Raw genomic sequence first — 23,636 nt, 5'->3', positions numbered from 1 at the left:
TACATGAACTAAAAAGCAATACATGAACTAAAAGACTTCTTGGACTGCAGAGTCCCATAACCTCTTGAAAATACTATCTTGTATATTCACTTTTATAACAATAAACAAGCTGCATTTTGGAAGACATGGGTTCCTTTTGAACAGGAAGGGCAAAGGTATCATTTCCAGAATGATGATTGACTTGGACTTTAAACTAGAAACCAACAGAGGAGAGAGAGTTAGCAGCAGCCTGTAAGGGAGTGACAGACAGGGTTGACTAGAGTCTGAAGTGATGTGAAAAAAAAGGAAAAAACCAATAAATATAGCTTAAGCAAAACCTCCTCCAGCATTTGCAGGAAAGCAAGGAAGTGCTTATAAAACACTCTTATGGAAAAAAAGACTGGTTTTGGAAATCAGCACACTGAAGTGTTTTATTTCAGGTACCTCTGCACATGAAGAATAACATGAGAAACTGGAGGTCTTTGTGCTGTTGCAGGACTATAATCTTGTTGGTATCACAGAGACTTTGTTAGATGGCTTGTTTCATGAATGCTTCAATGGAGGAATACAGGCTCTTCGTGATCGGCACGGCAGACAAGGATGAGAAATTGCTCTCTATGTGAGTAAAAGGCAGAAATGTGGAGCTCCACCTGGATATCGATGATAAGGTGACTGAGAGCTTATGTGTGAGGATGAAAAAGCAGAGTGGTAGAGGTGACAAGCGTGTGGCTGCTATAGACTGGCAGACCAGGAAGAACAAGTGGGTGGTGCCTTCTCAGGATGGATAGAAGCAGTTTTATGTTCACAGGACTTTGACCTCATAAGGAACTTCAACTACACTGATATCTGCTCAAGAGACAGCATAGCAGGGCATAAGCAATCCAAGAGGTCCTTAAGGAGCATTAATGACCCAAATCGTAAATGGGCAATGAGATGTTCTGGTTTACTTCATATTCACAAACAAGGATTGGCTAACTGGGGATTTGAAGGCTGAAGGCAGGCAGTCCTCCAAACAGTTTATGGTTTTAAGATATTATCTTTTTTTTAACTCATTACAAGTATAACATTTAACACATTTATTTCTTTAGTCTTCCAGGTCACCCAAGTCTTCCTGTAAAATTTATCTAATTCTCCTTTTTCTTGAAGGAACCTTCTAACTGGTATATTTAGAAAATTTCATTACTACAGCTTTAACTTCTTTATTCAAGTTGTAACCATTGTTGTTGGCAATGTAATCACCTTTCTATGTGGGTGTCTAACAGATCTATAAATCACAATATTTTGAACATTTATAGATGAATATGTCATTTGATTGCTACAGGGTTTTTGCTGCCGTTCCTACTCTGAAGCTCCCTGGCTTTGCCTGCCCAGCAGAGGCACGGTCAGATGCAGGGGACACTCTTGTTTCTCAAGAAGATTCGGGGAGTGGCTAAGACAGAGCACTTCGCTGTCTGCCTGGTATGGAGGAGAGGCAGCGTCCAAGGAGGTAATGAGGGAGTCGACTCAAGGACGGGGAAAAAGTCTCAGGTTTAATGCAAGCTCCGAGGAGCTCTGAATGCCATTGTCCCGGCGGCCAAAAGTGCCTTCGAGGCTTTCGCAATCATCTTAAGTACCGGGGCGGTAACAAGGGGGAAGGGACCATCCAATGGGAGGATTCGGGGGAGTGGAAGGCAGAGGGACAGACAGACACACAAAACAATGGGGGAAGTTCAAGGGAGGGACCCCTGGCCCTCGTCCACTCACTCAATGTCCAAGGTGGAAGATTCTGGGAGAGTGGGATGAGGAGCCGAGTGATGGACAGGGTACCAGGGAGGGGACAGGGGAATAACTGAGCATTTTTCAGGGAGATTGGCATTGAGGGAAAGGCAGGAAAGCTCGGGGTGAAACCATTGGGAGAAAATGGGGGGTGAAGGGGCAAACCATTACAGAACTGTTACAGAGATATAAAAACACAATACAACAGGTTTTCACTGGAAGATTTTAATATTATGTGAGGTGAAGCTTATACATTTTCCTGTGAAAAGATGCAGTAAAATCTGTGGATATATGTTGCATCCTGGGTTTGGGTTCAGATTAGGGGTTCTGATCTTTGTTACTTTGCCGATTCTGTGTACCCTCATGCATCCTCTGTGTTTCCCCCCCGACACCATGGCTAGCTCCAGGCTGCCTGCCATTGGAGTTTCCCCCTGTCACTCTTGTAACCACTCCCTGCCAACTCCTGAGGCTTCCGTGTCTGTCACCCCATTCCCGTGGTCCCATTGGCCCCGAAGTGCCGTGTCCACCCCTGCCATGTTCCCATTGGTTGCTGTGACCATGTCATCACTGCGGCACCGCGGCCTCCCCTATCCCTCCCCCTATATCCTTCCGCACCTTCCCAGCCTTGCTGCCAGATTCATCCACACGAGGTTGGGAGCGGGCTGCAGCTTCTCCATCTCAGCTCTCACGGCCAATAAAGCATCCAGCCACCACACGGACAGATTTGGATGAATTCCTGCCTCTTCGTTTCTTCCCTTGCGCTGATGGCAACGTGCAGCCAGCCCACCCCGGAGTGCAGCAGCAGAAGTGCCCGGAAGTAGCGGCAAGCGCCAACCCCGATGAGAAGCCGATGCGACCAAGCCAGGCGCTCGGGAGCCGACCAGGGCCAGGAAAAGTAACGCATTGCCACTGATATAGAATAGTTTAACATTGTAAAATGCATTTTTATAAAAACATAAGCAGTCAGGTACTATGATTTCTATTGTTGTGCATAACTTTTTTACTCTTGTAGGTCCAATCAATAAACTTTCCTTTTCATGAAATCTGAGTTTGATTATTTTCTGTTGCTATGTCCTACATATTATAATATGATATATCAATTTGATGTCTATCACACAACTCATTATGCACACAAAATTCCAGTGAGGCTACAGTTTTCCAGTGAATAAGCAGGAATTTGTGTCAAAATACCTGAGCTGTATTCTTGTCTCCTATGATGTCCTGATGAGTGACTGAGGAGGTTCAGATATGGTTTCCTGGAATTCAACTGACATTATTTCAGTCATAAAATCTTTGAAGAATATATATTTTTGCTTGTACAGTGCTTAGTACAACAATGACTGAAGTTGCAGCTAGAATTAATATAAGGGTGATATCTTCTATTTTTTCAATTTCACTGTATTCTATCTTATTCTGTTTTTTCCCTTCTCTGTATGAATTTCATAAGCTATTACTGTCAACCCACTGTGAAATAGTAACAGTAAACTTTTATTTTTACTCATAAACTAGGGATTTGATTTCAAACTTTTTTCTTTTAGAAATTTGTCACTTGCTTAATGCTGAGAATTTTAAACAGTCTTCTGTTCAAAGTGGCAGTAACTTTATTGCCTATGTCAATTTCATTATTTCCTGCAGAATTTGTCTTCTTTCTAGAATGACTATTATTTTTAATATTTGTTTTGTCAGAGTTTGTGAGATTTCAATATGCTCTCTAAGCTTTCATATCACCTTGTGGGTTTTATTTTTTTCCTCTTAGCAAGTGTAATTTATAACTCTGTAAGTGAAATGGCAGCACAGGAGAACCAAAAAGAAATATTACATCTCTATTTTTTCATCAGTATTAACCCAATATATTGCAATGTATGCTTTGTCTTCACCAATACAATTGTGATTGCTAAATATGAATAATGACCGTTAAACCATGAGCAATCTCTGTTGTATTATCTACCTACCTGTCTATTCATCCATCACCCCACTATCCAATCACTTCCATAAAAATGAATAGTGATATATTTTATGGACTTAATGGAGCCTTTGGCATGTCTTCCATTTCAGGCCGAGCATTGTGCTGAGGTAGAACTCTTTTGTGCTTGGTATTTGCTGTGGTTTATGGTCAACAAAGAATGCCATATTTCAGAAGCTTTTATTCATCAGCCTTATTGACTACCCTAGAATCCCAACCATAAGCAGTATTAAAAACACTCACTTTTGCCTGTTTGCAAATAGTGTTTCTGGCTTTTTATAACCACTTAAATTCTTATTTTTCATTATTTCATCTCTTCTTTTATTTTCAGTTTTTTTTTTTTTTATCTTTGAATAGTAATCATGAAACTTAAAAAGCCTTTCTCTAAATCCTAATTTCTATTCAGTTTATTAGCTGATACCACCTTCTGAGCCTATCTTCTGTGAAGTATCACAAACACTCAACTCAGTTTTATAGAAACAAATCCCTTTTTTCTCTTTTTTCTTTTTTTGCCACTCCTCCACTATGTCATCTCTTGTGGTCTCATCCTGTCTTCTTAAATTACACAAAAAAAGTTATTATTACATCTTGACTTTAAATGCTTTGAGTTCTACACTGATTAGAGTTACATGAAAGTCCAGATAATGTATCTGTAAAGGTCTATTAAGAAAAAAAAAAACCACATGTGCGCTTCTGGCCATATGGAAATGCTCTAGCTGCTTCCTACTGCTTGTCATATTTCATATATATATAATTAAATAAAGATTTTTACACTGGTGTGTTTTAAAGTTTTAAGAGAAGCAGCATTCTTTCCCAAAAGAATCTTTTACAGAACTGTCTACTTCATTAATAAATACTATTGGTGATATTCCCTTTCATGAAGCACCTAGCAGATGTTGAAACAATAAACTAAAATTAACAATTAGCTATACTCTATGTCTTAACCTTTTCTCATTCCCTATTTCCCCATTTATTTACACCATTTGATTAATTCCCTTTTATATGGTAATGAAATGAAACTCGCAGAATTTCTCCATCATATTTTAGGCATTTAGCTGAAACATGCAAATTGCTGTCTTGCTTACTGTGATATCTTTGTTGTCAGTGGAGAGACACATAATTGTAGAGCAGACCAAGCAAGATCAAAATTAATGTCTCCACTGACTTCATATTATGATTTTGCTAAAATCTGAAAAAATACTACTGTTGAAAACATACAAAAATTTCAGTTGTGACTCAGATACTAATTATAATCAGTTGAGAAAGTGATACATATGCAGTGATAAGCTTTTCAACATCAGTGCTTTGCATTGTAAGCTATTTGCAGACTATTGCAGTTATGCAAAAGTGAATAAGCAGAAGACTTTAGGAGGGGCTCTGGACAGCTCAAAGCAGAGCCTTTGAAAATAAAGAAACATATCTGACTGCAGTGTGATGCTCACATTTGGCCAATTAATGATATAAAATTGTGTAACATGAAGCTGTCCATAAGTTACAGCATGTCTGGAAGTGTCTTTACAGTCTGCATGAAAAAGAATTGATTCATGCTTCAGAACTGCATATGCAGGCTGGTCACTCTGGTACCAACTACTATATACCTAAGTATTGTTCTATTGTCCTTCAGGAAAATTTCATTTAGTATTTGGTCTGAAGCTTTTTTGACTCATTGGTCTCATTACCCATTTTTGGGTAATGCCTGTTTAAATCTTATATGATATTTTATATAAGTAGACTCAAAATCATATAGCTAATTTTACTTCAAAAAAAAATATAAGCATCTAGGGGGTTTTTCATCTGTCATTGTCTTTTCTTGGTATACCAAAAATATTAATACACCTGTACTCAGTGCCATTCTGAGTACACCTTTCCTCCTCCCTGTCTTAGGCCTCACTTCACTCCGTTCCAGACTGCTACATACCCTGCAGGGAAATACCCGCTCCACGACAGCTTTCACTATCAGCTGCAAGGGAATATCTGCTCTGGTGCCTGCAGCATCTCCTCTCCCTTCCTTTCCTGGTCTTGGCATTCACTGAGCTGTTTCTCACACTTTTTTACTTTATTCCTCTATATGTGTGCAGCATTTTGCCCTTTCTCAAGTGCATTTCACCCAAGGTGGCCCTACTTCTGCTGTGGGCTTAGCCATGACCTGTAGTGGTGGGTTGGAGCTGGCTGGAACTGCAGCTTGAACTAGGCACTCTATATGATGATAAATATGGCTAAGCCTCCTGAAAAAAAGGGGATGGATTACTTTTGGATATCCTATCCTCTTCTCTTTTTTTTTTTTTTTTTTTTTTTTTTCGTAATTTTGCATGCTCTTAAATAATAATAGCATCAAGTACCAGCCCCTTATTTTGCACACATGACAACTCTTTGTAAAGATGGTGTTTCCTTTTCTTCTAGTTAAATGAGATTCTTAAAATCATATAATCATAGAATATGCTGAGTTGGACCCATCTGAATCACTGAGTTCAATTCCTGGCCCTGCAAAGGATAGCCCATGAATCACACCATGTACCTGAGAGCAAGGTACAAACATTTCTTGAGCTCTGTCAGGCTTGGTGCTGTGCCCATACCTCTAGGAAGCCTGTTCCAGTTTCCAGCCTCTGAGTGAAGGACCTTTTCCTGATATCCAGCCTAAACCTCCCTTGACTCAGGTTCAGGCCACTTCCTCAAGACCTGTCACTGGGCACGAAAGAGAAGAGATACCTCCCCCTCCTCTTCTACTCATGAGGAAATTGCAGACTGCAATGAGGTCTCCCCTCAGTCTCCTCCAGGCTGAACAGACTAAGTGACCTCAACCCCTCCTCATATGGCTTCCCCTCAAGGCTCTTTACCATCCTCATGGCCCTCCTTTGGACAGATTTTTGTATTCATCTCTATTAAAAGCTGTAGTTGTATCACCTGCAGCACTGTTATTCCTACTCTTCTTGCTTTAAAAGGTTTAATAATGTTGATTTCCTATTTTCTATCATACATGGAATCTGATTCTAATCAGATTAAGAACAATAATAAAAAAACTAATTAATTATGCCTACATCTGAAATATCCATCAGTTTTGTGCTCTTTTTACATATTGCTATGTATTTTAGCACTTCACACATCCTGCTATTTTCCAAAGTCTAAATTTAGTATAAACATAATGTAAGGTTTTTTCAGGAAGGTCTGTTTTCCAGAAGACTATTTGTAAAACTGCTCATTGTATAGTCATAAAGAGTATTAAGATATTAACCATGTTCTTCCATTTCATGCTTTTGAGGACTCACAGTAATATTTTATATGGAAAGGCCTTTATCAACAAGCATGTCTTTTAATTCATATGAATAAAACTATTTAAAATCATTTATGCAAAAATATAATTTAAATATGTACTTTAGTCCAAAGCAAATCATCAATGTCAAGTGAAATAATTCATTCAGTATAGCTGAATTATTTTCTAAGTTGGAAAAGAAAAAGATGCCTGAATTATCAGAATGTAAAAGAAGACACAAGAAAAACAACATGAGATTTTTAGAGTATTTAAAGCACAAAAAAGTAAATGGGTCTGACATTATTAGTTTTACTCAATCTATTTTATTTCTTTCATAAAGAAATAGACCTTTTGCATACTTTCTATGGAGCAATTTGCAAATTAAATATAAAGATGGGATATTTACTAATCAGATGTATAAGTCTGCAAAGTCATAATTAATGAAACTATGATACTGAAGTCATCACCAGTTGATATTTGTGCTGAGATTCTTCAGCCACTTGTCTGTCTGGAACTATGGGTTTTTTAGGAAAAGAACTTGTTCCAGCAATATCAAGAATTGCAAAAGGTACCTCTTTTTACAAATTTTGTATACAAGTCTTGTTACAGGATGACAAAATCAACAATGTAATGATCGGATGAACAGATGGGTACCATTAGCTTTCAATCAGCTTTGACGCCATAGTGAGACCTCTGAGACAGAGCCTAATCTTCCCAACCTTTCTCTCTTTCCCCCTCCCTACACATCTTCCTTTCTACCCCCTCTCTTCCTTCCTTCCTTCCTTCCTTCCTTCCTTCCTTCCTTCCTTCCTTCCTTCCTTCCTTCCTTCCTTCCTTCCTTCCTTCCTTCCTTCCTTCCTTCCTTCCTTCCTTCCTTCCTTCCTTCCTTCCTTCCTTCCTTCCTTCCTTCCTTCCTTCCTTCCTTCCTTCCTTCCTTCCTTCCTTCCTTCCTTCCTTCCTTCCTTCCTTCCTTCCTTCCTTCCTTCCTTCCTTCCTTCCTTCCTTCCTCCCTTCCTCCTTCCTCCCTTCCTCCCTTCCTCCCTTCCTCCCTTCCTCCCTTCCTCCCTTCCTCCCTTCCTCCCTTCCTCCCTTCCTCCCTTCCTCCCTTCCTCCCTTCTTCCTTGTCTTTACTTCAGAGCCTGGAGTGGTTCAGTATCATGTCCCAAGTGTCTTCTCACAAATGTCATTAGATGTCATTATTTCATAAGAGGATGAATGCCTCTTTCAATCATAAACCATTGGAAATGTGAAAGAAGAACTACAACTCCAGCAACAAGGAGTTGTTTTTTTCTTTCTTACAACTAGTTACACTTACTGTGTTCTGTGTTTCAAATAAGCATAATACTAGCATATAACTAATCAAGAGAAAAAAATATTTGTGTTTTTTAAGAAAGCAGAAGGAGTTTGGAGAAAAACAGGAAGCTCGGGTGATAGAATTATTTGGGTATTTCACTACCATAGACATTAATACCTCAAAGTTTCAGTCACTTTAATATCTTCTACAGATTATTTCTAATTCTGTGTTTAGTGTTATCAGTATTTATTAGCTGATAGTGTCTGTAAATATAATGCAGCTTTTCTCACTGCAAGATCATGTGTAGGCATTACTTTGTTTTTCTTTAAAAAACATAAAAAATAAAATTAATGCAATAGAAATTTAAGAATAACTAGTGAATATCTCTATGGAATATCCAAAACATGAAGAGACTTTCTATCTGTAAGGAGATACGAAAGATTATCAGTCTGATTTGCTGCGGCGTTCTGGTGTCTCTCCTAGGTCTGGACCAGCCACCATGCCCAGCGGGGCACTGCGGCTCCTCCGGTCCCGGTCCTGCCACTGCTTCCAGGCTCCGCGGCTCCAGGAAGGTGGGTCGGCCACTTCTACCGCCACGCGCGAGGGACCTTGATAAAGGGGGTGAAGGAAGGACCAAATTCCCTGTGGCAGGAGCTGAGAGCATTTTATTGATGCGCACTCAATCCCTGTGTTGAGAAATATGGCCCCCAGCCTCAGCTGCATGGGGGTTTTATAGGGGGTGGAGTGGGGGGGGCGGGGGGTGTCACGTGGTCTGGGGAAGCCAATAGGGACACAGTAGGGGACGGCACCAGGACCCAGGGCGGTCCTGGGGCGTGGCCCAGGGGAGCCAATAGGGGCACGGCAGGGGCAGCGCCAGGGCCCGGGGTGGTCCCGGGGCTGTGGGGTGTGGTGTGGAAGGCAGGAGCCAATGGGGCACGGCAGGGGCAGTGCCAGGGCCCGGGGTGGTCCCAGGGCTGCGGGGTGTGGTGTGGAAGGCAGGAGCCAATGGGGCACGGCAGGGGCGGCGCCAGGGGTCTGGGGCAGCCATGGCCACGGGGGAGGGGTAACAGCAGGAAAGGACCCACAGGAAGAGACAGGGGGGATGGGAGCCAGGCCACATGGTCAGGCAGCTCAGGAACTGGGTGCTGCAGTGGGGGGAAAACCGGGGGATACATGGGGGTACACAGGACTTGCTAAGATACATCAGAACCCCGATCTAAACTTAAAGTCCGGGATGCAACAATTTGCAGCCTGATAATACAATGCTATATCCTTATATCTATCATGGTTTAGAGTATAAGAACTGTATACTTAATATAGTGGAGGTGCTGTAACTTCACAAATTAAATCATTTAATGTATATAGTGTGATTACTCTAATGATTTAATGTAGTTAAGATTTGGCAAGAATTACATTGCTTCACCATACTAAAATAGCACAATAACTTATTTTAAAAAATAGGCTTAATTTAATAGAAATAATCCCAAAAAATGTATTCAGTTATAATTTCATTGCAAAGTATGATACTAATAACCTTGCAGTGAAAAAATTCCTTCCCTGAAAAAGAATATTTCAGAAACTTAATCATATGCAGAAAAGTAAACTACAAGAATCATACATACCTGGTGTTTTTCCCAGAGTAATTATACTCATCAGTTTTAAAGTGCTATGAGATATTCACTCATTACACTGTTGAGTTGATATACTCAATAAATATGACAATTACTTATAATTCAATGTAAATCTATTAATAAAGGGGGGAAATAAAATATACTATATCCCCATTCTCACATCCTTGCAGCTATCTTCCCTGTCACTTAGAGCAACACTAAAACCAGAATGTGTAGCAGGTACATCTCTTCAGCCTGATTTTTGTACTGATCTGACAGTGCAAGACCTCACAACATTTCTAGTTTGTATTAAACCCTTTGCTTGGCCCAGAGATGGCTGTCTCCCCTGATTCAGCTTCAGCTTTATGGATGGCCCATCTTGGGAGGGGATCAGCCCATCCCCACCTCAGGTACCATCTGACAAATCACAGCCCTTTGTGGCAGTGACTGGAGACCACTGCCAGGCTCCCACTAGTAGCTGGGTAAAAGAAGTAGACAGTGATATGAAAACATGTACAATTAGACTAAAAGAATCCCCTGACTGATAGGTGAGAAACTTCCAGTGTGAATGAAGCACTCCTTTCCATGAATACTACAAAATGCTGATGACTTGGTGCAATTGTTGTGCCCTCTTATTGAGGGAGATGGATGGATTTGACCAAGAGGTGCACTAGAAAGCTGAGCATAATACCAAAATAAAACATAGATAGTAGAAAAGAGTTTTACATAATGTTTTTAGGGGTACTATTAAGAACCCTTTGGTTATTAATTTGGGCAACGAGTGCTAGTACGAGACAAATTTAAAACAGTAATTGTGCAAACAATAAATTCTTTTGTTTTCTTTTATATATGTGTAAAAGTATCTTTACACTTATGACCTGTTTCAAAAAAGTCTGTGTGTAATTCACCAATTAAGCAAACAGACTATTTTAAACTAAAGCACCTGGATGATGGAAGCTCTAGCATAGTGGCTCCAAGCAAAACCACTTCAGTCTCATAGTATCTATTGTCCCTAAAGTGAGGAGGAAACTCATTATAGTCTGCAAAGAAGTCAACTGGACCACTGAGGAAGGCAGGAAATTCAAGTCTCCCTTACAGGACTGTGTGAAAAAAACTCAAATAATCTCAAGAGCTCTACAAAGGGTTGTTTTTTAATCAATCCCATCTTCCCATCTAAGGAGCAAAACGCCACACAGATTCAACAAAACATATTCAAATGGAAAACAACTTCTCTTAACTAAATGTTATCTAGAGCAAGCATACTGAGCAGTACCATTACAGAGGTAGCTAAGATATTGTTATTTCCTCTAGGAAATAGTTATGAATGAGTCACATTAATTTTCTATACATCTTCAGGACAGAACAATAACATCCATCAAAATTGTTGAGACATCCTCTTTGTATAAAAGACACTTGCTCTGGTGGACTGTGGAGCCTGGAGAACCTCCTTCCCAGCTGCTAAATCCCAGCCCAGTGAACCCAAAGACCTGGGAGTCCCATCCATTCAATTATTGCAGCTGCTGCTTTCCTGTTTGCAGGCTCAGCCAGCAGCCAAGATGAACATGTATGCCAGAGATGCACACATGCAGAGGACACTAATGAAGCCAGCTACATAGACTATCCACAGGTAAAGCATTGCCTTTACCAGCACTCACCCAGAACTCACATAAATCATATGTACAATCAGCCAAATTTTAGTCCTCTTCTCTGACTAATAAGGATGGAAGCTTGCAAGTAAAGACACACAGCTCCTCACCCTTTATTTCAAAAGGAGCGACATATTTGTGAACTCCTTCAATACACAGCCCCTTATCCTCTGTTTCACAAAGACCAACACTTCTGTGAACCCTTTCAGTAGCAGTGGGGGACCTCAGCTCATCTCATATTGATGCCCAGATCCTGTGCCTCCTACTCGACAGACAGTCCTGCTTGAAGGGTGCTAATGAGCTGCACATGCACATACACACGTGCACATGCACACCTGCACACACACTCAGAGACCAGCTTAGAGGAAAATATAAACCTTTTATCTTCCAAGTGGCTCCTGCCAGTGCACACAGGCCCTGGCACCCTTGCTCCTCTCTTCATTTGCTGATGCTGGGACTCTCACCTGCTCCAACTGACACTAGCCATGTGAGCCATCATCATTCAGAGTCTGATGCCCTTTGCTGGCACAAAATTGACTCTCTTCAGACACACACTCCTACAAAATCTGTGGACTCTCTTCAGCTTTCTGATGCTTAAACCCTCATTTACTCCAAATGCTGGCACAAAAATTATTAGGACCACTATCACCAGTGGTGTAACTCAAATTGCAGACACCAAATTCAGGCAGTTTTTTCTCTCTAGTCCTGTCACTGGAACCTAAGAACACAGAGATGGGGAGAGGGTAAGATTGCACAGAAAGAGAGTAAAGAAAAGATTTAATGAAAAGAATAGATAGACTACAGTGATTCAGTGCAGGTCTTAGTCAGACAAGGGTACTGAGCAACAACTGCTTAAACACTACCAGCCTATTTTTCCCTCCTTCCTCTTTGCACCCACCCCATCTTTGTTTTACTCATATTCCCTTCCTCTAAATGCTTCTTCGTAAGTCTAAAGGTGAAAATTCTGATATGAATCAGAGTATTCAATCATAAGAATACTGACAAACCTAATGCTACCTGTTTCCTGTTATGTTAAAAATCTACCTTCAGTAAAGAGTAAAGAGAGTTTTGAGAGCTCAGTCAATGAATGAAACAATTAATATAAAAGAAAAATACATAATTGAAATGAGAATTTGCATTGTTTGTCTAATAGACCCATTCTATCCTTGTGAACATAACAACTTGGACCCAGCAACCTTTACTTATTATGAATAAATACTTTCAGATAATTTTTATTTTATTATAAATTTATTTATATCCCATCAATATAGAGTAACATGTATATTTAATATTATCACTCAGATCATGTGAACTAGTTACTGTCAGTGTCTTGACTCATTTTAGAAAAAAGGTAGGACAAAGTTAACAAAGTCTTAAACATAACGTGCACAATCTTGTTTTTAACATGTTTTGTTTTCTGTGGGCAAATTCAATATCAAGACAGAAGAATGTTTTGAATTTTCTGCCAATTTCACACAATTAAAATAGCATTCAATTTACAAGATTCATAATTACACAACTCACCTTGGCTGAGACTACAATACAGCTGCAATGCAACAGCAATAGAAAAATGTCTGTTTTCTTAGAAAAATGTCTGTTTTCACACAGTAATATTCTTTTAGGTAGCTATTCTTCAAATTGCCTTTGTGTTTGCAACCACCTTTACGTAGGACCATAGGAAGACATGCAGACTTAAACTACCACATTTGGTTAGTAAATAATTGTAAAATTATACTGTATGTTAGTCAATCAGTCCTGTTATACTACAGAACCAGAAAAAAATTGTTAAATTCCTTCTCCTCCTAAGATACTTATTCTTAGAAACAAGAAAGTATTCCCCATTTTCTTTTGGCTAAGTGGAGAATAAAAAGGCAGCTAGTTACACTCATGGTCTCCTTTTTTTCCTTCTCAAATCTTACCAGGTAATGGAGAGTAGATTGCAGTGTATCTTGCCCTCCAGTAGTTCAGAGTATTAAACTATTTTCATGTCATTATGGATATGGATTTACTGCATCTTGGAAGAGTGTTCCTCCTTTCTCATTTCTCCCATCCCTCACTATGTCAAAATTGCAAGGATAAAAAAGATTTTTGTAGGGAAAATTTCAAAAGTAATATGCCTCCACAATTTGTGTGAAAAGACAAAGGTAAGTGTTCTAAAAAGACATGGACCATGAGGGGGTGGAAAACCAGTTCTAGAAAACTTTACTAATATATTTTTTTTGTTTGAAAAAAGAGTGAGGGTTTTTTTTTTTTTTTTTTTTTGTTTCTCAGAATTATGCTGACCATGATGCTTCTATAGTGAAAAAAAGGGAAGAAAGGGAGAATAGCAAACAGATTTACTAGGAATTTAGAATTCGGCAGGTCTATCCCATTTTTAAAAAATATGTTTATATACAGACTTAATTAAAATATCAACAAGGATCTTCAGTCTTTCACTATGAAAATAAAGATTGGCTTTTTGATCCCTCTAACTCCATTATGTTTGCTTTTTTTTCTTTTAACTCTTCATTTCAATGTAATAATTTCTTTATATTCTATAATTGGCAAGATAAGTGATGCTTCTGAGAAAGAGACATTTTGAAATTTTACTGTCTTTGGATATTCAAGAGTTACCTTTATAGTTAATTCCTTCTTAAAGAATGTTCTTCTGAGTGTTACTACTTTTCTCACATCCATACAGTGAACTTCAGTTGGGAAGCACAAAAATAAATAGTTTTTCACTGCTATCCTAATCCCCCAAAAAAGTGTTTACAAGAGGATAGTTTTAGATACATTTTATTATTCTGGCTTTTCTTATGAAAACATCTTGTTTGTCCCATATATAATTAATAAACCAATTATCTTCTTTCTTTTTAATCAAGTTGCACCCATAAATCATGGAAATTATGAATACAAATGTATTCAAAATCATCCATCCAAGAAGAGTTCTGATTCTTGATAACTGTATTTGAGAACCAGTGAGTCAGTGATTAAGAGTCTTCCTCTGATATACTGCCAATAGAAGAAAGGTACTAGTGGATGGCATCTGATTATGAAACGCTTCTATAATTTATATGTTTTCACTTCAGTACATGAGTAATTTGGAAGTCTGATTTCTATATTTTACAAAACCTATTTTTACGAAATCTGTGCAATACTCATCAAAAATAACTGTTTTAATAAAGCAAAAGTTCATACCATTACTATAACAGATAAAATTATTATTGTAAGACAGGAGAAAAAGGTGTTTCCTACCTGTAAAACCCATGTCACACTCACAAAGAAAAGTGTTTGGAGTAACATTAATGCAGTTACCATTGAAACATGTAGATGGCTGGCACTGTCCAACTATTTCTGTGCAATTTTTACCTGTGTCAAAGGAATAATAGGAACATTGGACTTTAGTAAATATTTAGGGAGTTTGGTGAACGTTTTATAAATGTCAAGTTAGAAAGACATTAATCTACTTTTGTGCTCACAATACTGTGCTTAACCTCATCTGACATATAGTTACAAATTCTCATATACCTTAAAATGCAGAAGTGCCACTAGAACTGAAGTATTTATTTCCTTTTAACATTAATCTAGCTTACAGTTTCTTTCATCATTGAGAACAAAAGATGTACTTATGTGGAGTGGAAATGTGAGAACTTTTTTTTAATAAGCAGCTTTCTGGAAATTACAATTCCAGTTATAAGTTGTTTATGCTATTATAGCATACAGGTCTAAATACCATTTAATTATGCTTGCCTCTTGAATTATTACCATGACATTATTCACACTTCAAAAAGTGTTCAAATTTCTAATAGACTTTATGTTATGGGAGGCAGTTTTTCCTCCCTTACTCTTGTGTAGCCATGTCTAGAATATATGGTCCTTTAGTCTCCTAATTCTTCTTGTTTGCATCCATCTTATTTATGAGACCAGTATTGTCAGTTGATGGCATCTTTCTTATACAGGCTAAAAACTTTCCTATATAGGCTAAAACTTTCCTATATAGGCTAAAAAATTGTTTTAAGCATTGCTTGTTGATAGCATTAAGTATGATGATTGCTTTTAACAGAATTGCTCGCAAATTTTTTCATTAATTTGAGCTCAATTAGTACCAGACGCTTTTAGTACTGTTATTTTCAAAGCATTTTACACAGACTCCAGTACTGATAAAGGAAATATAAAACATACTGCATGGCATCAATGTTTTCCACTATCTTATTACACTGTTCATAATTATAAAAAAATCTTCTCACAACATTGACTTATTCATACCTGCATAATCTTCCACTGGCAAATGCATTAGTAACCAAATTATTATGCACGTTAAAAAGCAATTAAAAATAAATTACAGCAATCTTTATGCAACATAAGCTTCATTTCTATGAAGGGTATTCTATGAACCTCACTCATTCCTAAGCCATCAGCTGTGCTTCATAGTATAGCATCACTATTGTGAGAACATAGAAATTCAGTCCAACAGAGGAACATTTCAAGAATTCTGCTCCACAAGAACAAAAAGAACTACAATGATTCTTTTTTGATGAGAATGAATATTTCTGGTACTTTCTAAAATGTACCCAAACGCTATTGGTCTGAATGCAGGAACAACATCCCCATAATTTCCTTAATCCATTTTTTTTCCTCCACGAAATAAAGGTAATCGTTAGATAAGAGTTTACCCAGTTATGTTGTATTCTCTGGTATGGTAATCCAAACCCAAATTCAGTTTCTCCAATGAGTTTTGGGTAAGTGCTGCAATATTTCCTAGGAGGAGTACTTGATTTTTCTTTTTTCATTTGTGACATATTTAATTTGATAATAACAGTATGTTTAACAAATTGCCTTTGAAAACAACTTTAGGGGACAGAACAATCTGTAAGAAAGTATTAAGTATTTTATTTTGCTTGTTCTTCTAAGTTAAGGTTTGACTATTCAGTTAAACTAAATTTTGATTTAAAAAAAATCACTAATGTAATCTGAAAGTTCTTTAAATGAAAATGGAGGGGAGTTCTGGCAGATTGAATCAAATGCTCATTTCAACAAAATCACTCTTTTCCACCAGTTTGGTTAACCAGCTATTTTTGAGGAACCTTACTCCAAATGATTTATGCTATTTGATCTTAGAATCTGAACTGCAGAACAAAAAAAAAGTAAAACAGTTACTTCTGTAAGTCAGGAAGTATTTATTTATGTCTCATGCTTAAGTAGGAAAGAAGCATGATAAGAACTTATTCTGTTTTTCTCTACAATGTATTTATGAATATCCACAAATACAAACTATCTTCAAATGCCTGCAGAGTCTCCCACAAGTGACATCATGTAAAAGAGACTATGCAGGTATGGTAGCAGCCATGGGCAATCAAATTATACAAAATCCTTGCTAGTGTTGTTCTTATTGCTTTATCATCTGTTAAGGAAAGTGTATGATCTATATAATATTTACCCCTAGAGGAGAAAAAAAAATACCTGAAAATTTTGGAGGACATGTGCATTTGTAAGAATCTCCAGAAAGCTCTGATTTCTCAGTGCAGGAGGCATTGTTGTGGCAAGGTTTAGTGGAGCATATATCAAACTTCTGACAGAATGTTCCCGAATACTGTGAGAAACAATGGCAATTATATGTTTTCTCCCAAATGTGGCTTTGACATTTTCCATGCCCAGAGCATAGTGGTGCACCCAGAGACTGTTGGCAAAACTGCTGCTTCACGGTAACATTCAGACGGAGGCCCATGTTGCACAACAGCGGACCTCTCTTGTGAAGTTCTGCAAAGTAGTGAGTTCCAACACCAAGCCAGTTAGGGTTCACTTGGTGTAGTCCTTTTATCTGGCAAACAAAAATCAACTGCTCTTGAAGAAAACCAGCCTTAGGGCAGTTAATAAATTCTTCCTTGGAGACATTTACCAAATTCATTCCATAAGACTGAAAGGATGGCTCGGAGGAAATGAAGAGACTATCACCTAATTGAAGCTGTAAAGGGCATATCTGAGGCATACTGAGGTTACGTTCTTCCGAGATTTCACCAACAATACTTTTATTCATATTCCAGCATTCAGTGTAAAAGTCTGAACAGACATTTTCTCTTGGTGTCCATTTTATTATGGTAGGTTTTGGTTCTGTTCTCCACTCAGTAATCATTTGCCTCTCACATATTATCTGCCCACTGACAATGCAAAGTTGAAGAAAGCAAACTACCATGCAAAATGCTGATTTCGTAGTCATCGTTTCACCTAACCAATGGAAGTTTCCTTTCACATATGCTTCGTTACTGAGGGTAACTTCAGAACATTTGTTCCTTAAGGTTCACATGTATTTTCCACAGCAGCCTAGGAATTCAAACAGAGGAAAATATTTCTGTTTTCACACCAAATACAGTTGAATATTAAAACCACATTACAAAATAGAAAATGTACAACAAATCAAGGGTAACATCTAATTAGTAATGAGAAATTGGAATAAGTAAAATGAACTGATCAGAACTCCAACTGTAAAAAATGTCAGTGTTTTCCTATTTTTATTCCTGCTAAAAATTTGATATCTTTTTAGTGCATTTCATTGTACTTATGTGCACAGGAGAAAGAGATTGAAGGTGTACTTTTCATGTTTCCACCCTCTGATGACAAAATTAATGGTAATAAAGTTAAGATAGGGCATCTGAGGCAAAACGAGGAACTAAACAAGAACATCTAATTCTAGTCATAAGCTTTAACCATAAATATTTTTCTGATAATCATTTAACAGTTTATTATAAAAGTAGATATTCCAAAGATGTAGGCCTGAGAATTTTTGCTTTTTAAAGAAAACATGCAATCACTTCTCAACTCTTTTCTGTTCTTATACATTTAACAAAACCCTTCATTAAATCCTTACTTTTCAAAGAATATATTTGAAAAGCAAATGTCCTTAATCATATGCTTGAGACTTTTATGTATTACAGTCAAAGATGACAGATTACAGAGTCCTCTGGGACTATTTAATTTATAGACTAGCCTTTTCTGTCCCTTGAATATATCTAGCAATTTTTATTGCATTGAGATGAGTGATTACAGAAAGAAAACCAAAATAAGATTATGAAATTTTTGCTTGGAGTCATAATGAAATGATGAAAACCCAGTATTATGCTAAATACCTTAGAAATTTTCAATAGCTTTGCATTAGTAATAGCTTAATTTGTCTTAAATACAAAGCTTTTTCTCTCTTTTAGTCTTTTTCCCTTCAGTATCTTTATCTGGCACTCTCATATATTTATATTTCCCTTTAAGATAGCGGCCACTAAACTGATATTTACAATGAGAAAGTTATTCTAAAGAAAATTTATCTTACAAGGGAAGCCATTCAATGTAAATAAACAATAGCATTTGTAGTTTGAAATTTGTTCACATTGCTTTCATTTTTGCACAGCACATGTAAAACTAATGTGGATGCATATTTTTCTACACCTACACACATGTAGTTTTATTGGGTTTGCATGGCCTGGTTTTGGTACGGGTTAGAGGAGTGGCTTTCTCAATGTCCAGCAGGGCCAATGCTAGCCAGCTCCAAGATGGATGTGATGCTGGCCAATGCTAGGCCAATCAGAAATGGTGGTAAGAGCTACAAGAAAAAAATTTAAGAAGAAGAAATTATTGCACTGCTGCAACTGCAGCCAGAGAAGAGCAGAGTGTGAATATGTGAGAGGAACAGCTTTGCAGAGACCAAGGGCAGTGCAGAAGAAGGGGTAGGAGGTGCTCCAGGTGCCAGAACTGAAATTCCCCTGCAGCCCCTGGTGCAGCCCATGGTGAGACAGCTGTGCCCCTGCAGCCATGGAGGGCCGTGGGGATGCAGAAATCCACCTGGAGCCCTTGGAGGAGATTCACACCAGAGCAGGTGGATGCCTGAGAGGAGGCTGTGAGCTTTTAGGACATCCAGGACATCCATGTTGGAGCAGGATCCTGGCAGCAATCTGCAGACCAGTGGAGGGAGGAGCCCATGCTGGAGCAGGTTTCCTGGTAGAACTTGAGACCCTGTGAGGAACTCATGCTGCAGCAGCCTATTCCTGAAGGACTGTACCCCATGGAAAAGTATCCCTCACTGCAGCAGTTTGTAGAGAACTGTTGCCTGTTGGATGGACTCACATTAGAGAAGTTTGTGGGGAACTGGCTTCCTTGGGAAGCTCCCCATGCTGGAGCAGGGGAAGGACTCCATTTCCGGAGCAGCGGCAGAATCAACATGTGGTGAACTGACCATAATCCTCATTCCCTGTCCCCCTGTGCCACTGGGGTAGGAGGTAGCACTGGGGAAGATGGAGGGGTGGGGGGAAGGTGTTTTTAAGGTCTTATTTTACTTCTAATTATTCTGCTCTGATTTTTTTAGTAATAAATTCAATTTATATCTCTAATTCAAATCTGTTTTGCCTATGACTGTATCTGGTAAGTGATCACTCTCTGTTCTTATTTCAAGTCCTGAACCCCTCATTATATTTGCTCTCCTCTGTCCACTGTGGAAGGAAGTGATGGAACAGTTTTGGTGGGCGCCTAGCATCTACCCAGGGTCAACACACTACACTGGTTTATCACAAAAGTGCATGTGGATTATGATGCAACAGTACATGATTTCCTTAAATGTCCTCATTTTCCCCAAAGTTCTTCAAGTATATTTTAGTCCATACTCTGGATTGGCTGAAAGATCAAAGGACTTTCAAAGGACAAAGAAAAGATATTGTTTGCGGAAACATTTAGTTGAAGAATTTTTAAAAACTTAATGATCTGACGGCAATTATAGGATAATATTAAAGGGTCATATTCAGTCTCTCCCATTTCTATCTAAATTGGGATGAAAACATCTAAAATGTAGCTATGTCCTATTAGTAATACGCTGAACATGTGAACCTGTCCAATGACCTTTGTGCAGCAGAGTGGCCAGCACTGTATAAGGTGCCAGAAAAGCATGAACTATGACTAACTAATAGTAAGAACAGGAGACTTTGAATTAAGAATATTAAACTCAGAAGGGGTACAAACTATATTTTAACCCTTCTCCCAGAATAGTTTCCTGGGAGAAGTTTTCATTTTAATTTAATTAGTAGTTTAATTTAATTAATTAATTAAATTTAATTAATTTAATTAATAATTTTCATTTAAATTTAATTACTGGATCCAAATTTTGCCTTCAAAGCATTTCAGTACTCTAGCCACATAGCTCCAAAGCTAGGCAAGTATGTTAATACTAATTTCCCCTCTCTGCCTTTGTATTTTCACCCCTGGGAATTACCTCCCCATAGAAAGAAAGAAAGGACATGGATTTGTGAGAAAACTACTGCTCTTGCTGCTAAATACTCATAGTCTTTCTATTTTGAGACCATTGCATTATCATCATAATCTCATGATGTTCAAAGACACCATTAGATGATGGGGTATCAAATGTGTAGTTTGGGTCATTTAGCATTTTTTTCTTTTAAGGTAGCAGTCTTGAACTATTATGTTCATTATAACTGCTATTACATCTGTCACTGTTATCAGGTATAGAAGTCTGTGGCCTATATTACCGCATAGATTTAGAAATCCTACATTCAGCAGCCCATCTTTTCATACCTATATCATAATGAGATTTTCTCAGGTCATTTTTTCCTTTTAGACACTTCAAAAAGAAAGCTATTGCATGTCTAAGGCAGAAGAGTTCTTGCCCACTTACATTTTGGCCTTCATTCATGTAATTATGCGTCATTCTGGTGTCAAATACAAATTTAATTTTTACTGGTAATGAAAATGTGCTTCATTACAATATTTATATGGGATAAATCTAAACAATTTGAAAGTAAGTAGTTGGTAGCATTTTAACAGTTTTTATTCTTCACAAAATCATGATTAGTCTTCATGCAGCTAAAAAGTTATTATGGGAGCTCTATAACTAATAAACAAAATTAAATAAACAAAAACATCCTCTAAAAGCAATTAAAAAAAAAAAAAACCTGAGGGAAAGTATAAAAGAAATACCAGGAGCTTGTTTATTTAGTAAGAAAATCATAAAGGGAAAATAATATAGAGTGAAGAGTATAAAAAGTAAAAAGCTCTATATGAAATACAGTCATAATATTAACATATGTTACTTAGAAAATCAGCAAAGAAATAACTGCAAAATGCTGATGCCGTCTCATGAGATAAAATGATGTCATGAGATGAAATTTGAAAGGGATTATGACAACTGTTATACCTTACATCTGCTTTAGGCAAGGATGAAATCTTCCTATTTATAAGCCCAGCTGGCTCCATGTAATTGATGAAGACTAAGAAAATTTCAAGACTGGGATTTGTATGGACACAGAGAAACTTGAAGAAAATCTAACTCTTAAAGTTACATAAGGCTGGGTGAAAAGCAGCACAATGCTCTATTTTGCACTAGAGGAGAATAAAGCAGGTAGATTTATGCAAAACTTCAACAAAAATTAATCCCAAATGATCTGCATTCCTGTCCAGCATTTTAAGGATTATGTGTTCTTTCTGTTAATAACTGGTATTAAATACTAATAACAAAAAATACAATGCATTATAAGTGAGATTGGAGAAACGTCCACAGATGATATTTGACTTTAACAACTTCTCAGGAAAAGAAAATCTGTCAAAGAAGAGAATAAACCAGGAAGCATTTGGTAACATCATGCAACCATGTTTTGGCTAGGAATGAACCTCCTCTTTCCACCTTCTCACATGTCACATGACCCCTTTATTAAATTCCTTCCTGTGCTCAAGGAGCTTTGGTAGGATGGACTGCAACCTTGAATCAAGGTGATGTGAAATAACTGAGAGGGTGCTCTTGGGGGGATGGGGGGTGCTTTGCGGGTGCTCCCTACCTTCTTCAGGAGCTGCATTTAAGCTCAAGTTCTGATCCTTGATACTCATCTGTGCTATGCTGCAAGTGAGTAGGTACTTGCCCTTATACCTTGATTACTTGGGCTTTGACCCTGTCCTAAATATTTGACTTACTCTCTTGAGCACCTGTCTCCTTGCTGTTTATGTGTCTGGGTACCAGTGTACTGTTGGCTGCCTCTGAGCACCAGCCCCAGACACTCTCTTTCCCATATGGGTGCTATGGGATGGTGCCTCTTTTCACTGATGTCACAGTCACTCTCCCCTTACAGCACTCCACTCTTGCATGGCAGCTCATGTTTGCTGCTCCCCGGGACTGTGATATTATGTTCTCTTTATTTCTGAATTCTGTGTATTTAAAAACATCAACTTTAAGCATGATATAATAGGTGTAAATAATAAAGGAAAATAATTATTGAAATTAATATTGTTATTGAAATAAATTGCAGTGCCTGCAAAATTTTACTTCCACTCTCTGTGTTTGCAATATGCACTAATATTCTCAATGACATACCAAGGGGTCCTTTGTACCTTTTTATTTTTCATCACAAAATGAATAACTCTTAGGAAATTCTGCATTATTTATACCAATCCTAATTATTTGCAAATGATTCCTAGTTTACTAGACACCATTTAAAACATATAGCATTTGCTGAAGCAATATTGAACATGCTAGACAGTGAATTTACCTACACCTCAGAAATACACAACCCTTATTTCTACCTTATTGTTGTACTGCGAATATAGACAGAGTGGTGATGCAGACAGTGTCAAACTTGCATACCAAGGTTTCTGGTGGCTAGTCTTTTACTCAGCAATCCCTATAAAATGATGGTGGGCATAAAATATTAAGCCAGGGAATTTTACTTTACTTTAGTTTACTGTTAGCTGCCATGGTTTAACCCTGTTTGACAACTGAGCCCATCACAGCAGCTTGCTTATTTCCCCCTGTTGTGATGGGGGAGAGTGTTGGAAGGGTAAAAATGAGAAAACTCATGAGTTGCAATAAAGACAGTGTAGTAGGTAAAGCAAAAACTGTGCATACAAGCAAAGTAAAACAAGAGATTCGCACCTTCTCATGGGCAAGCAAGTGTCCAGCCATTCCCAGGAGAGCAGAGCTCCATCACATATAGTGGTGACTTAGGAAGACTAGCACTATAACACTAAAAATGCCCCCTGTCGTCTTTCTTCCCCCAGCTTTATCTGCTGAGCACAACACCCTACATTGTGTATGGAATGGTATGGAATGGGTCATATTGGGGGTGAGCTGGTCACTTGGGGTCAACTGGTCACTTGGTCACTTGGGGTCAGTTGTCCTAGCTAAGATCCC

General features: G+C 38.1%; 1 protein-coding gene across 1 annotated transcript in view; it reads right to left on the bottom strand.

Annotated features, from left to right (window-relative positions):
• Positions 1–22,455, bottom strand: part of EYS (eyes shut homolog) — a 723,820-nt gene extending 701,365 nt beyond the window's left edge. Inside the window, exons 1-3 of the mRNA XM_053938438.1 lie at positions 22,291–22,455; positions 16,934–17,791; positions 14,729–14,842 (exon numbers count right to left, since the gene is read on the bottom strand). Of these exons, the coding sequence (XP_053794413.1) occupies positions 14,729–14,842; positions 16,934–17,687 (868 nt within the window). The 5' untranslated portion in view covers positions 17,688–17,791; positions 22,291–22,455. The remainder of the gene's footprint in view (positions 1–14,728; positions 14,843–16,933; positions 17,792–22,290) is intronic.
• Positions 22,456–23,636: the final 1,181 nt, after the last annotated feature.

Source organism: Vidua chalybeata, chromosome 3, assembly GCF_026979565.1.
Source record: "Vidua chalybeata isolate OUT-0048 chromosome 3, bVidCha1 merged haplotype, whole genome shotgun sequence".
NCBI classification, from domain to species: domain Eukaryota; kingdom Metazoa; phylum Chordata; class Aves; order Passeriformes; family Viduidae; genus Vidua; species Vidua chalybeata.
This window is presented reverse-complemented; position numbering and strand designations above follow the sequence as displayed.